Source organism: Ambystoma mexicanum, chromosome 1p, assembly GCF_040938575.1.
Source record: "Ambystoma mexicanum isolate Mex_15411 chromosome 1p, UKY_AmexF1_1, whole genome shotgun sequence".
Taxonomy (NCBI): domain Eukaryota; kingdom Metazoa; phylum Chordata; class Amphibia; order Caudata; family Ambystomatidae; genus Ambystoma; species Ambystoma mexicanum.
In genome coordinates, this window is record NC_090921.1 from 753,398,994 (window position 1) to 753,414,564 (window position 15,571).

At 45.7% G+C, this 15,571-nt stretch overlaps 1 protein-coding gene across 16 annotated transcripts in view; it reads right to left on the reverse strand.

The window, feature by feature from the left end:
- The window catches only part of CELF3 (CUGBP Elav-like family member 3), a 331,245-nt gene that overhangs the window by 70,552 nt on the left and 245,122 nt on the right, over positions 1-15,571 (reverse strand). For 9 of the 16 annotated variants that reach the window (XR_011304210.1, XR_011304211.1, XM_069650607.1 and 6 more), the window contains 3 exons: positions 11,993-12,134; positions 9,568-9,717; positions 1,341-1,415 (listed from right to left, as the gene is read on the reverse strand). Coding sequence is in view for 14 of the 16 variants with exons in the window: in XM_069650607.1 (XP_069506708.1) it covers positions 1,341-1,415; positions 9,568-9,717; positions 11,993-12,134 (367 nt within the window). In the remaining 2 variants the exon portion in view is untranslated. The remainder of the gene's footprint in view (positions 1-1,340; positions 1,416-9,567; positions 9,718-11,992; positions 12,135-15,571) is intronic. The other 7 variants (XM_069650622.1, XM_069650615.1, XM_069650679.1 and 4 more) reach the window with 3 other exon arrangements.

A 15,571-nucleotide genomic window follows, 5' to 3' on the forward strand; every position in this document is an offset into this window, starting at 1 on the left:
TGATGCCACTAGAGCTTCTAGTCTGCTGTAACTGAAGCAAGGGCAGGGCTCAGCGTGATGCCCCAGTAGCTTCTAGCCTGCTGTAACTGGAGTAAGGGTATCGCTCAGTGAGATGCAACTGCAGCTTCTAGACTGTTGTAACTGAAGTAAGGGCAGGGCTCAGTGTGATGCCCCAGCAGCTTCTAGCCTGCTGTAACTGAAGGAAGGGTATCACTCAGTGTGATGTCACAGCAGCTCCTTGTCTGCTGCAACTGAAGCAAGGGCAGCACTCAACATGATGCCAAAGTAGCTTCTATCCGCTGTAGCTGAAGCAAGGGCAGCAATCAGTGTGATGTTATTGCAGCTCTTTGAGAGATGTCACTGCAATATAAGCAATTCTAAATGGGAGTCCTCTGTACTGCGGGCCGCTGCCAGTGTGCTCTTACTCTAGCTCCAAGTATGATACCATTGCACTAAGGACAGTTCCAATGTGATATCACAGCTCTCAGTGTGATGTTGCTGTTATGAGGCCATACTCCAATGCGCTTCTGCTGCATTGAGGACAGCTTCAGGTGTCAGCGACATCCCACCCCAGTGTGATAGCAGTGGAGTAAGTGCTGCGTCTTCCTAAAGTGATGTCACTGCAACCCCCACTGTGATGTTAATGCAACTTCTGAGTGCAGCACCCTGTGTGATATAACTGAACTAAGGGCAACTTTCAGTGCGACATAACTTTAGTAAATGCAGCTCCATGTGTGATGTCAACACAGTAAGGGCAGCTCCAGGTGTGATGCCTTAGCAGTGAGTGCATTTCTTTGTGAGGTTACTGGGAAGGCCATTTGACAGTGTGATAGCTCTGCTGTAAATTGTAGTTTGAGGTCACTGTAGTGTTAGCAGCTCCAAGCTTGGCAACACTGCAACAAGACGAGCTGTGACCATGGTATCACCGGATGGTGTAGTATCTGTTTCAATGTCATTGCAGCATGGGAAGTACTCAGTGTGATAACACTAGAGTAAAGGACACTCCCACCTATTATGATGTGACTGCAAAATGGGCAGGGTCCGTGGGCCTTGGCTCTCAGTGCAGCCTTTACTGTGATGTAGGTGCAGTAGGGGAATTTCCCAGTGTTGTGCCACTTCGGTAACTCCCAGTGAAATACTGCTCCAGTGTGGGCAGCTTTTGCCACTGCCTCAAGGGCAGCTCCAAGTGTGACATGTTTGCAGCCTGAGTACGTCTCAGTGTTGTGTCACTTCTGTAAGGGTTGTTCCCAATCTTATGTCACTGCAGAAAGTACACCTCCCACCCAGTGCGATATCATTCCACGTCAGCAGTGCAATGCCCACCTCGTGCTGCCGCGTACCTGTGTAATGCTGCATTCCGGCATACGCCTGCTGGAGCGGGTCCAATTGTGCAGCGGGACTCTGAGCTAAAAACACAATAATGGGAAAAACAAATGGCACAGGTGAAATCTCTGAGGATGGTCAGCGCTTATTTTGTAAAAAAAGAAGTGCCAGGGCCCAAATATTTTTGAGCACTCCCGTGACACAGTGGGTGGGCAGTTCCCTACCACTGCTGCCACCACTCGTAGCTGCTCCCCACATTGTCTATATATTTGGGGTTACACTACAGCTCGTACCTGTTCCTTGGGGTTGATGGATGCCCTGACTATCACCACTTCATAATTAAAGTGAATCTGAGACAATAAGTGCCGGGGCCGCACCACAAATTAAGCACTGGCATGGTTGGTAGACCGCTAAGAATGCACAGAAGGGACCATATTTATGGGAGAAAGTATTCTATGGGCTACATAATCACCCCAACATTACATCTAAAAATGAAAGTGACTGCAATCGAGAATGTTGCATAAACCACTGAGAGATTTGGGGGTGCTTATGATCTTTTCCAGGAGGACAAACTGAAAGGATGACACCTGGTGAGTTTGAGCAAGCTTCTTTAATGAAGCCCACAGAGCCACAGCCTGTGCGGCCAACTCCAACATAACAACCGTCTTACATTCAAAGCCAACGCTCTAAATGACCTAACAAATTCTACAGTGGAATGTGATTCAAGGGGCTCATAATGTGATTTAAATCAGGACATAACACAAACGCCCATGTCCTCTGAACTCATGTGAGTCGGCATGACTGGGAATGTATCGTCATAATGCCCAGTTGAAGATGACAATCATTACGAGGTAGGAGGCAAGGAATTACCGGCACCGGTAAGGGTGCCGGTAATCCCTTACCTCCATATTCTGAGGTCCCTTAGCGGGTCCCGTCCTTAACACCTGGTCTGACCAGGTGTTAAGGACGGGACCCGCTAAGGGACTTCAGAGCTAATAACGGTACCGCAAATTGCGGTACCGTTATTAGCTACTTCCCCATTCCCATTGAGCCCTATGGGGGCTCAAATGGGAATGGGGAATGGTTCTCAGAATGGGGACTTACCGGGTCCTCCAAGGTTGGAATGACCCAGTAAGTACCCATTCCGAGAACCCGGACCCGGTATGCGGTAAGGGGGTAGCCATGGTGCTAGTAGCACCATGGCTACCTCCTACTTCGTAATGAGGCCCAATGTGTAGAATGCACACTGAAAGGGATACGTACTTTGAGAGTGAGAGTAAACCTGCCACCAACCACACCACAATGCGACAAACAGCGGCACTGCCCCAGCTCACCCTGATGGACCAACAGTTCCTTAATCCTAATGTGACTCTGAGGTAGGAACACATCACCTATGTAGCTCATGTTTGAGGGGAATGGCTTTAAGATATGGTCAGTTTTACCCAAACCCTCAAAACCACAGACCAAGTAGAATAATGTAACGTTAAGTCAAGGCGATGCTATAAAAGGAATGGCGTATCCCAAATACACAGCCCAGGATGGTACCAGACTAAGAACCTCTCTCTGCGTAGATCAACTGGAACAGGATGGGCAATTTCAAGTTGTTAACTCGGCACCCTTTGCATATACATCTCTTGCAAACTTGCGCACAAAGGTATGTACAGGATAGGATATGTACGGACGGGTGATTCAAGCAAGTAGATCAATAAATCATCTATTAGATATGATTTTTATAAGCCGGAACAAATAATAGGTTTAGTTTGCCTCTTTAAAATAGCATGCTTGGCACAGGGCACCGCAGAATGATAAAGTCATACCGCGAGTATGCTCTTTTTAAGAGCCCTGCACTTATTTATCCTAAGCCATTTTATATTTTAATTTTTTTTAGGGAATTTAATTTAAGAACTATCTACATTATTTTAGACTTTTGAAGTTGTGCATACCTCTCCCCCACTGAGCAATATGGCAGCAGCATCTTGACACAAGATACAGAAAATTAGATATTTGGCCGCATCTCCGGAGAAAGCAATGGGCCTCGTTCCGAGTATGTCCGTATCTTGGTGGTAGAGCCGCCAGGATACCAGCATTTGGTACTTACCTTTACCGGCACTCGGTCCGGCAGCATTGCCGCCGGATTACGAGTGCCAGCGGGACGGTGTGTAAATCCCCATTCATGGAGTCCAATGGGACTCCATGAGGGGATTTTCCATCATTAGTGTCACCGGCAATGCCGGTGGCAGTAATGAGGGCTTTTTTGACCGGTAGAGTGCCTGCCTTATCTCCAGCATTTAGCTGGAGGTAACCCAGGTGCCCCACCCACAAACCCGTAGTTGGACAGTCCGGTAAAGTGCTGGGATCCACTAATACCAGCACTTTTTTACCAGACCGCCCGACTCGGATTGAGGCCCAATGGGGGTCATTACGAGTATGGCGGTAGGGGGTTAACACACCAGTAAAGATGCCGGTGCCGTTAACCCCCTACTGCCGCATTCCGAGGTCCCTTAGCGAGTCCCACTAGGGCCGGCTGGCTTTACCAGCCACCCTTAGCAGGATCCATTAAGGGACCACGGAGCTAATAACAGGCCCGCAATTTGCGGGCCCGTTATTAGCTCCTTCCCCATTCCCATTCGAGCCCTATAGGGGCTCGAATGGGAATGGGGAATGGTTTTCGAAATGGGGTCTTACCGGGTCTACAAGGGTCAGAATGTCCCGGTAAGTCCCCATTCCGACACCACGGACCCCGACATGGGTTTGGAGGCAGCCATGGTGCTATTAGCACCATGGCTGCCTCCAAACTCGTAATGACCCCCAAATACAGGACTGCTACTAAGAATGGGCTCATTGGCTCTTTCTTGCTGCAATGCAGATCTGCACACAAAATGGTTGTGAAGCTGCCTTGCTCTCTGGGAGAAAAACAACCTGCAGAGGTAGGCGGAGGGATTGCTTTGCATTGCAGCCATGTGATCTTCGGCAAACAATACTAAGTGACTCATTAGAAGTTTGGCGGTGTTCAAAAAAGTGGTGTTAATTCCGTTTTGATTTTGGCATATTCCTTCCCAGTTGCAAGGTCTAAACAAGGACACTGCTTCCATCAGATGTGGTACCCTACTCCCTGATGGCCCATTCAAGCATGCTATCTGCTGTATGCCCTACTAATGAGGTGGTCTCTGTGGTCCTAAATTGTTGGACTTGAAAACGGCATATTCAATTAATACATTGTTAAATGGCATTCCTCAATTTGAGAGATTGATGCTACACTCAGCACAAATCATGTTTCCCTTGAGGAAGATCCCGTCAATTATTGTGTGGGATTGAAACATGTAGGGCTAAACAAGGGTCTATGAATTTGAACACTGACAGTTGATTTTGTCTGTTGACCTGCTATTTATTTACTTCAGAATTGTGCATCTCTAAATATGATTTTTTCTGTTTTGTTTGTGGTGTTTTGTTGTATTTGGCACTACTTGCCAATACACTTTTAAACTACCCTAGACCACTGTTCACGTTTTGGCACCATGTCATGAATTCATTGTATCCAGTTATATTGCATGCATTGTGCATTGGCACTGTATATTGCACTGGGGCACTTTACACATGGTTTGATTCTTCATGTTACTTGTTTTTGAATAACACTGAACCATTCTTATAGGAGCAAGAAAACGTTTTTTAGGAACATAAGGAACAATTTCCAGTCCTTTTTGTTCCAGGACCTTGGTGATCTTTTCTTATTGAAAAAGTTTTTTGTTAAGTTTTCTTCACATGCTGCCACCCCATGTGACCCTGTCAGTATAATGTGGGTAGCTCTCTCTTGTTGTCTTATGGGTCATTCTGTTACCACCACTTTTCCTGCACCACCAATTTATAATTTCCAGTGGAGTTACCGCCGCAGACTTATTGTGTGGTAAATCCAATGATTTTCAGGGGAAAGGTGTCATATTCAGCTCCAGCTTGTTGCAGGAGGTAAATCCTCCATACCTCCAAAAATCAGTGGATTTACTATGAGGTAATTCTGCAGGTAATACATCTGGACAAAATCCTCAGAGTCCTGTGGACTCCAAAAATTGGGAATTACTGTCACTTGTAATCCTGCAGTCATTCCACGGAACCAAGTGATGGTAAAAGTAATTCCGTTTGGTGATATTTTGGCAGATTTACCACTGAAATACCACCAAACCTTTAATGATGCCCCAAATATGCTACACTCTCGAATGTTACTTGAATGCTTTACCTGACATTTCAAACACATAAATATGCCAAAACTGTTTTGTATTTAAACAAATTACACTGCAAACAATTGTTTGTCCCATTCCAATTATCAGTTATTGGTGTTAAGATTTTGTAATGTTTGTTCCGGGCACCACCAATAATTTTGAGATTGTGACTTTCATATCTGCTTAGTCTGATTTATCTGTGGGAAATATACAGGTGCAGATTCGAGGAAGCAGAGCACGGCACGGCTTCTGTCTCAATCGGATCGGGCGGCAATGTGTTTGTTTGTCATGCTTCAAGTGTGAAATAATCTGCTTGAAAAGCTATAGAACAGGGGTCTGCAACCTTTGGCTCTCCAGATGTTTTGGACCACAACTCCCATCAGTCCTACCCAGCATAGTGAATGGAGAGTAATACAACTCCCATCAGTCCTACCCAGCATAGTGAATGGAGAGTAATAAAACTCCCATCAGTCTAACCCAGCATAGTGAATGGAGAGTAATAAAACTCCCATCAGTCTAACCCAGCATAGTGAATGGAGAGTAATAAAACTCCCATCAGTCTAACCCAGCATAGTGAATGGAGAGTAATACAACTCCCATCAGTCCTACCCAGCATAGTGAATGGAGAGTAATAAAACTCCCATCAGTCTAACCCAGCATAGTGAATGGAGAGTAATACAACTCCCATCAGTCCTACCGAGCATAGTGAATGGAGAGTAATACAACTCCCATCAGTCCTACCCAGCATAGTGAATGGAGAGTAATACAACTCCCATCAGTCTAACCCAGCATAGTGAATGGAGAGTAATACAACTCCCATCAGTCCTACCCAGCATAGTGAATGGAGAGTAATACAACTCCCATCAGTCCTACCCAGCATAGTGAATGGAGAGTAATACAACTCCCATCAGTCCAACCCAGCATAGTGAATGGAGAGTAATACAACTCCCATCAGTCCTACCGAGCATAGTGAATGGAGAGTAATAAAACTCCCATCAGTCTAACCCAGCATAGTGAATGGAGAGTAATACAACTCCCATCAGTCCTACCCAGCATAGTGAATGGAGAGTAATACAACTCCCATCAGTCCTACCCAGCATAGTGAATGGAGAGTAATAAAACTCCCATCAGTCTAACCCAGCATAGTGAATGGAGAGTAATACAACTCCCATCAGTCCTACCCAGCATAGTGAATGGAGAGTAATACAACTCCCATCAGTCCTACCCAGCATAGTGAATGGAGAGTAATACAACTCCCATCAGTCCTACCGAGCATAGTGAATGGAGAGTAATACAACTCCCATCAGTCCTACCCAGCATAGTGAATGGAGAGTAATACAACTCCCATCAGTCCTACCCAGCATAGTGAATGGAGAGTAATACAACTCCCATCAGTCCTACCCAGCATAGTGAATGGAGAGTAATACAACTCCCATCAGGTTGCAAGACACCTGCTATAGAAGGTAGCCAGCACTGATGAGCTTGTGAGCAGACGTTTTGTAGCTTCACCTGGAAGACAGAGGATACAGCAGCAGAGTAATCATTAACCCTTTGGTCTTCTCGATGCTCTGTCTGCAGATCTGCGGCCACATTTACAGGTCCATGCAGAGGAGAATAGGGAGAATTGTTGCCTTTCGTGTATTGAACTAGAGCGCAAGCGAGTTGAAGAAATCTGCAGCATGGCCACTCCATGTAAAATTGGAGAAGGGTCTTAGCGGAGGGAGAGATGTAAGGTAGTAACATCAAAGCAAAGGGGCAAAAGAACTCAAGGTGATTTGCTAAAAACCTCCACACATATCATTTTAAGAGCAAAGAATAGCTAACGGGCAGAACCTGAGGAAATGAATTTTCACCTCGACAATCTTTCTATGCTGAGCTGCCCAGGAGCAGAACTGATGGTAAATTCCTCTCTATCCTATGAAACTTGCCTCGGCAGAACACTCTGCTCGCTTTATGATGTGCGGAATAGATCTACGTTAAAATAACGAAAAAAACGAGGCCCAAACAGCGCATTTTTTTGTGAATTTCAAAAACCTTTTTTCGTTTTTTGTGCACTTGTTTTATTTTTGAAATGCGGGGTAAGACTTAACCTTCCTCCTGTTTCTGGAGTCCTTGTCCTGGACCCTTCTAATTTTCTAGCTTGCAGTCGTTTCCCCCATACCGTCCAGTTTCTGGTTGTGTTTCATGATTTCAGTCCCGTCTCCCTCACATTCCCGCTCTAGTCTCCATTGTGGCCCTAGCTGTCTTGTCGGTTTTTCAGCTCTGGCCCAGTTTATGCCATGCTCCCAAATGTGGTGTCCTGCCTTACTTTTCCCATTCTCCTATTTCTTCGAGCTTTAGTTCCTCATTGTTTTGCACAGCCTTTCTCACATTCCCCGGTTTCCAATCGAGGCTGGTTTGCTTCCTGTCTCATCACTTGACTAGTCAGCGCCCTAATGCTGATACTGCAACGCATTTGCGTTCATGTAGCGTCAGTGGTCGAAGTGACCGAAAAGAAGCAGTGGAACTATGTTCTCTACTAGCCTGACCCTGCTCCTCACATACCCCGTCGCCACGTCCCCTCCCATGCACAATAGAAATCTCCAAACACGTGCGCCTGCTGTTTAAGGGAACCGGAAATGCCCGTTTCAACTTCTTCCTACCCTTTTATTTTAAAACAAAACCATTGCGGGACGGTTTCTTTTTCAAATAAAACTATAGGGATAGTAAAACATAATTAAAAAAAGCAGAGGAGCACCGCTCCCAACCACTCCTGCACACTTCGACTACTGTGCAGCGTTTATTTTGCCCCACATAAAAGGCATTTTGGGGGGGAATGTAAGGGTATTACGTTACTGTATTAGTTTGAAAAATCTGGAAGTGGTCTTTTATAGTTCTGTTAGTTTGGCCTAAAGAAAGCAGAGTATAGTATACCTAGCTCAGTGTTGCTGGTTGTTGGTGCTCACTCGAGGGTACAGACCTTTATTGGGTTACTGTCAGGGTAGACTATATGATAGCAGTAGAAGTGGAAAGTCTTATCAACTATGCTTAGGTCTCTCATAGACCTATAGAGGAAAATTTGACGTTATGAAGTTTCAAAGATTTGAATCTGACTCAATTGTAAGGGCAGGTTTTGTCTCTCTAGCTTTATGTTTTCTGTATTTTTATATAAGCACCCTGTGGGTGGAAGCCAGCCAATCAGGAGGCTAGAAAAGCGGGCTGATACTCCTAATTTAGCCTGTGTTCCAAGCCGCCTGATTGCCGGCTTCCTAGTCCGTTATCTTCCCCCACCAGCGCTACAGTCATTTTGACCCTCACCCCCCCAATCCCCACTTACCTGTTTGCTGCTGCTGCGGCAACCACCTCCACAGCTCCTGCACCATGGAAAGGGAAGAGGGACTCTGTATGAAGCCCCGCCTTCCATTTCCATGGCAGCCATATTTGTATAGTATTCTCTTTCCCTGAACTGACGCTGTGAGGTGCCCCGTTCACAGTGAGAAAATACTTTCCTGCAAGCCCCATCCCAGGCCCTGGGCCGGGTGCTAATAGTGTTAAGCAGCTGCTCCCAGGGTTGGAATGGGTGGTAGCGTCCCAGTGCCCTTGTTAGGCACACTTGCTTCGCTCAGGCCTTTAACTCCCACCACCAGGCCGTTAACACCCATTCCATCCATCCATGCCATATTATAGTCCTTTCTAATGCAACCATTTGCACTAGTTAGTTTATTCACTCTAGTGATCCTCCAGATGTGGTCCACTCTTAACTTGTGATTATCATTATGTCACACTCACAAGTAGTCTCCACTGCTAAGGCAGGCAGTTTTTAACTAGTTGGTGCCTTTCTACTGGGAACCTCCTTGAAATCAAATCCAAACTAACAGTGTAAACCAGGTAGTTGTGGATGATATTCAAACTGAAGCACCAGGGATTAAAATGAGCTGGTGGCAAGGAGGTGAAAGGGTGGTAACAAAGTGCCAAACCAAACAACAAAACGCCTTCAACCCTCCCTTTCCCTCCCACCTCAGAGATTAGCAGAAGAAGAGGGATGTTCCGGTACCTGGGTAGGGGTGAACTCCATTGGTGTAGATGGCTTCTGAGGTTGGTTGTCCACCAGTTTGCGTTGGTACAGTGCTGTACCCGTTTACTCCAAGTGCTCCTGGAATCGCTGATACCGGAGTGGCAGATAAGGAGGGGGGCGTGCTGGTTCCTTAACCAGCAAAGCAGAGAGAGATTATGAGTAAGCATGGGTGCCCAACACAGTGGAGGTAAGGCATCAAATAACATCAGAAATCACTCAGAAGAAGCAGAGCAACCAGGCATCAAGCATTATTTGACAGAGAAAGAGAAAAAGGAAGTAAAAGCGGGCGAGTGAGAGAGAGATAGAGAGTGAGGAGAGAGATATGAAGAGCAGAGGCAGAGAGGGCAACAAGGCACCAGGCATCATTCAAAAGACAACGAGAGAAAGGAAATGAGAGAGGGAGAGAGCAAGAGGCAGAGGGAGAGGGAGACAGACGAGGATTACTGTCTAACCCTTCTAACCACGCCTCATCCATGGCAAGGAGGTTGCACACCCAGGACCTACGCAGCTGTTCATAGAAAAAATGAGCACGGCATAAGAAATTAGATGCAAAGAGAAGCAGGACACCGTCCTCCACTGAACCAGAAAGGCAGCAGCAAGGCATTGGTTATCAATCAACAAATAGTTAGAGAGACAGCTAAAGAGAGATAGCTAGCTAGAGATGGATATATAGACAGACAGATAGACCGACAGCATTCCCAAACACAACAGATGTAAGGTTTTCCACAAAGCGAGTCCTTCGGTACATATGATTCTATTACCAATCTGCAATTTGATGAATTTACAAACCAACCCTTAATTGCAAAGGTTCCCTGATTTCAAGGTTGATGGTTACATTTAGCCTCGGTGACTCCTCGACGTCACATTATTCCCTGAAACCCCACGCCTTCTAGAGTGTGTCCTCCATGAGCTGACACTCGTCTTGAGATCTTGCTCCAGTTTCAAGACTTGGAGAGCTGCTAGATAGCGAATAGCCTGCGCAGGGACCTCTATAGTCAATTGATCATCCGTGCAGCAGCTTCAACGCCTGGCACTTCGTAGTCGCCGTGAAGAAACATAAAAGTAGGGCTATTGGCGAAAAGCAGTTGTGGTTGAATTCGTTTTGTCCTGAAGAATTATTACCTCAGGGCATATTTAATAGTGAAATGACTCCTATTCATTTACAGATAGAGTGAACACAGAGCCCATACCCAAATAGGCATTTACATATTCTCCAATGAATGTATTAGTGAGAATGTAAATGTCGATATGTGTACAGACATCATAAGTAATCCATTTGTATGGGTGAGTAGGAAAGGTTTTGTGTGTTGCGAAAATGTACCTGTGTCTCAGGGGCAGCCATTGAGAGACTGGCAGATTCTGGCCACGTTTTTCAACACCAGCTGCATTTAGATGTGTGAACTACTTCTTTGCTTTAAGCCTCAGAGACAGCACTTGTGTTTTTCGTTTAATCTAAAGACTCCATGGCTCTACTTAATGCTTCCTCCAGTCTCCAGACCAAGAGGCTCCCATTGGCATAGTCATTCCATTTGCAAACATTGAGGCAATTTCTGTCAACAGATATAGACACCCATCTTCAGGTTCCTCTGTCGTCTCAAGACTCCAGTGCTGTTGGTGGGACTTACATAATGTGCCTGTTCCAGGTCTCCCTTTTGAGTCTTTGGCCTGTGGTTCTATTTGCAGTTTTCTTAAGGCTTGGTGGTATAATCCCACTTTCCAACAAAGCCACTTTGTTCTGATTCTTTCCTACATGTTTTTCGACCGCCTCCAGACTGTAGATCGTCCGATTCGACATCTCTTCGTTAGTGAAGCGGAGTATCTTCCTTTCTCATTTTTAGAAGCCTTGGATCTCAAGATGTGCTGTATGCCTTTAGTTTCTCCTGTACGCCCAGAATCTGAGCTGTCATTCATGTGTTTTTAGTCCAGCCCAAGAGCCCCATATCTCCCATTCAGGTCTTGCTTCAGTATAGGGATTCTCAAGCTGTCCTTTAATTAAGTGCTAAGGACCGGTATGTTTGTGCTATTTGCAGAGACTTGCCTGGAGCTCGGCATTTAAGGGGTTAAGCCACTTTCTGCCTCAGGACTCCAAATCGTTTGTTCTTGTCATTTTCCACACTTCAAATGTTAAATCTCAAAGGAATTGAATTGGCTCTTCCATAGCCTGTGGCTCGGTTTTGTAGTCCAGACCTTTTTCGTTTTAATGCCTCTAAGTTTCTTAAGCAAGCCTTTTCCCAGTATGAATAGTTTTAGTTTTGAGGCACTGATGTCACCCTTGTATTACTTTGATGTTTTGAAGCATTTGTTCTCACTGTTCCCATCTTTCTCTGATACAACCCTCCACCCGCCTAGCCCTCTTGCCCACCATAGCTGTAACCCGCTGGCAGGCCCGGAAGCAGTAACTTACCTGATGAGGAGGTGATTGGTGTGGCAATGAGCCCGTTGGGATTGATGGTTGCCATCTGCTGCATTTGGATGGAAGCCATCGTGGCCATTGGACTGAGGTAGGCGTTGTGAGCTGCGACCAGAGCTGCCTGCTGTTGCATGAGCTGTGTAAGGAAAAGGACACATGTGTTATGATGTAAAAAGGAATTAACATTTGGATAGTTGCAGGAAGGGAAGAATGCCTGCTGCCCAGGACTAGGGATACACAGAGTGAAGAACTAATAAAAACATGGTAACGGCTAGGTGGTGGTAAAAACAGTTCACTACAAAATGGATTTTATATATAAGGTGTACGCAGTGTGTTACTGTGTTTGGAGTTGGAGGTGCCACATTCGTTGACTCTTGGCTGCAAGTCTTTTCACCCTTTCTATGCTGCCCTCTAGCACCGTGTGACTGGAGAAGGAGGAGACTTAAAAACACACACTGGGGTGGAGCGTGTGGTGTGCGCCGTGTGTTACTGTGTTCCTGGGGCCAACAGGCGCTGAGTGACTCCCAGACGTGGTACCGATGAATCTTCTTGGACTTCGGAGCCATGGCAAGCCCTAAGGTAGTGGTTTTGTTTTTCCTTCTGTGACTTTATGTTCAGTATCTTGTGTAAGTGTGGTGTACACCTATGAGTGGGGACCTCTCAACTACCTTGGCGAAGCCTGGGATATTTCCTGTTTGTTCCCGGCAGTTAGGCTGATACTTGTGGGGTACAGTGCTCCTGTCACAAGCCTACAAATATGCCAGCAAACGTTGTAAACAAAATCCGTAATTACAACTTGAGAAAGGGAAAACCTTATGGAAAAGTGGAGGCTAGTAATGGTGAAGTGCGGCAGGATCTCACGATTAAGAAAAGTAAATCTAAGTCCGAGTTACAGGGAGCACCGGACGTTGGAGAATAATCAAAAGCATCCACAGCAGGGAAAATCACAGACTGTTACTTGCCACACCAGGGGTGCAATCCACCAACGTCCTTAACCATAGACTGCACAGTGCAGTGACCTAATAATAGCAGATCTCTGTTAGATTTTGGAGACCTTGATAATAATTATTAGCTAGATGTCTGCTACACCCTTCGTGATGCAGTGGGTGGTGGCGCGGGAAATACAGGGTCTAAGCCAACGCTTGTCAGCCTGCCCTAATGTATACCTTGATAAAAGCAAAGGGGAAGTTCAGCAATGGATACGAATGACTCTTCAGAATCTTCTCCTGGGGCGATTAACTTTGCTGTGAAAATATTGTTAAAACTATGCGTCGTTATATAGGAGGAGGTACAAAATCAGTGTGAACTGCTTGCCTCCCTGGAGCATAGGTTACAGAATGTGGGGGCTTTTGGTGCTGGCGTACGTTTGGCAGCAGTCGAGAAAACCAAGGCCCCTGATAATGCAAATGAGAGCTAGCTAGATGCCGATTCGCCACAGGATTGTCAAATAGTAGAAGTGCCCAATCCTGACCTTTCTATCTTTACGTCAAGAAGAGAGAGGCGGAAGGCTAAACGTAAGAAGAAATGGGGAGCATTGGCACCCAATGTACATCTAATGGTGGCTGTACCCTCTCCTTCCACCCACTCTTCTTCCCCCACCATACCTACTCCTCCTCTTATGCCTGCCCCCCTTAAATCAACAGCCATTAAAGCCCAGCCATCTAAAAATAAGAAAGCAACAAAGAAAGCCAACAGGCATTTAGAGCGGTTGAGGAGGTCTGAAGGACCGTTAACGAGCTGGTTGGTAAGGGATGGTGCTGCAACACCCACAGTGTTAGAAGCAAATGAAGTAGATCTATTCCCATCACCAGAGAATGAGCCTGAGTAGGCGTTGGCCGGATGGGAGGGGCTTGGCATGGAGGTGGACCCACAGGTTATCACTCTCAGATGAGGGCCATTAACATTCACAGATAGTTGGACAAATAGACCAGGCCTATTAACATTGTGTCAACAGGTCTTGGCCCTGAGAGTGCTATCTACAAGTGATTTTAGTTTTGTTAAACCAGTGAAGGCTAGTAAGGTGAAATACACAATAGTCCATTGTACCATCCCTGAGGTGCATCGGCTCATAGCGCCCACCTGGTTGAGATATTAACCATGGGATACGAGACTGATAGCCCAGCTCACGGATGCCAAAACACTATGGTGGACGCTTTACCACCAAAGCAAAAAGTAACTGTTAAAAGCCAGGTATAGTTGTCTGGTGCACCCTTGGTGGATGCGCAGGGTCAGGAATGGTTTAAGAGGTTTTTGGTCAAACAATTGTCAGATCACAGTGATGTTGCAAAATCGCTACTAATTGGAACACAGGCATTTTATAGGAGATAAGGGGTCTATCTCCTTGTTAGTAGAATACGATAGAATATTCCTGCAGGAGACATATCTTACTTCCAATATCCAGCTGGACGGGTATGTACTGTTTCAAGAACTAGCAGACAAAGGCCCTACAGGCCGCCCCATGCATTTTGAACCTCCAGCCGGAGACTCTTGACTAGTAGTTAAAATGTACTAGACACATGAGTGTGTGTTTGTGACGAAGGGGTAACACGGATGATGTTGTTGATTAACTTATATATTCTCCTGACATCCAAGACCTGGATGGTATACGTGCATGCATAGATGCAATTTTTGTGTCATGGTTGACTAACTCGGACCACGACTTAGTTTTGATTGAAGGGGATTTGAATGCGGGCTGTAGAGACCTCGAACCATGTGCTAATTATAGGAATGTTAAAATGACTAGTTGTATGAGGACGTGTGAGAATATAAAGTAAATTCAATGGGTGAAATATTTTAAGGAATGGGATCTCATCATGTTTAACGGGAGAACTGTGGGAGAGGGCAGGATGCGTGGCATTCTGGGAGTAAGACTAGTACTTTAGATTATGTCTTTGGGAGTAACCTATATGCAGAAACAGTAGAGTCCCTCGAGGAGTACAATACTGATTATCATGACCACTCAATAATTGAGTTACGACTGCCGATGTCTGCTGCCTCCCTTAGAGTTAAAGGGGGTAGTGGTGTGGAAATTAATCATACAGGCAATTCCTTACGTTGGGCTGCTAGGAATATAGCCCGGGCAGCCAGTAGAGTCAAACAGATCACTGCCCAGGAACTTAGTAACTTTCAGCAATTATCTGGGAAAGAAACAGAAGAGCGTCTTGCAGTTTTCAACTCAAGTGGGGATTTGGGTAGAGGGAAACCCAAAGATTATTGCAAAGCATCCCCAAGATATTAACATTAGAGATGCTAAGAGTGCCATGAGAAGAAGTATCAGGAAAATTAAGTGTGCCTTAGACCCGATGTGATTTGGGGAATCAGAGATTTGTAAGATAAATCAAGCGTATAGGTCATGGCTGAAGCGCTGCTGGGTGTCTGCTAAAACTGCAGAATGGCAACGCATGCTGGCGGCCTTGTGTAGCAGGAAGCCGCAGGCAATATGGCAGATGCTTTCAATGCCAAGGAGGACAAAAGAAAGCAAATAGTGAATCCTATTGGCGAGCAAATGTGGCTCGACCATTTACAGGAATCCTTTAGGTCTCTATTGGTCTATAAGGACAAAGGTGTATCACA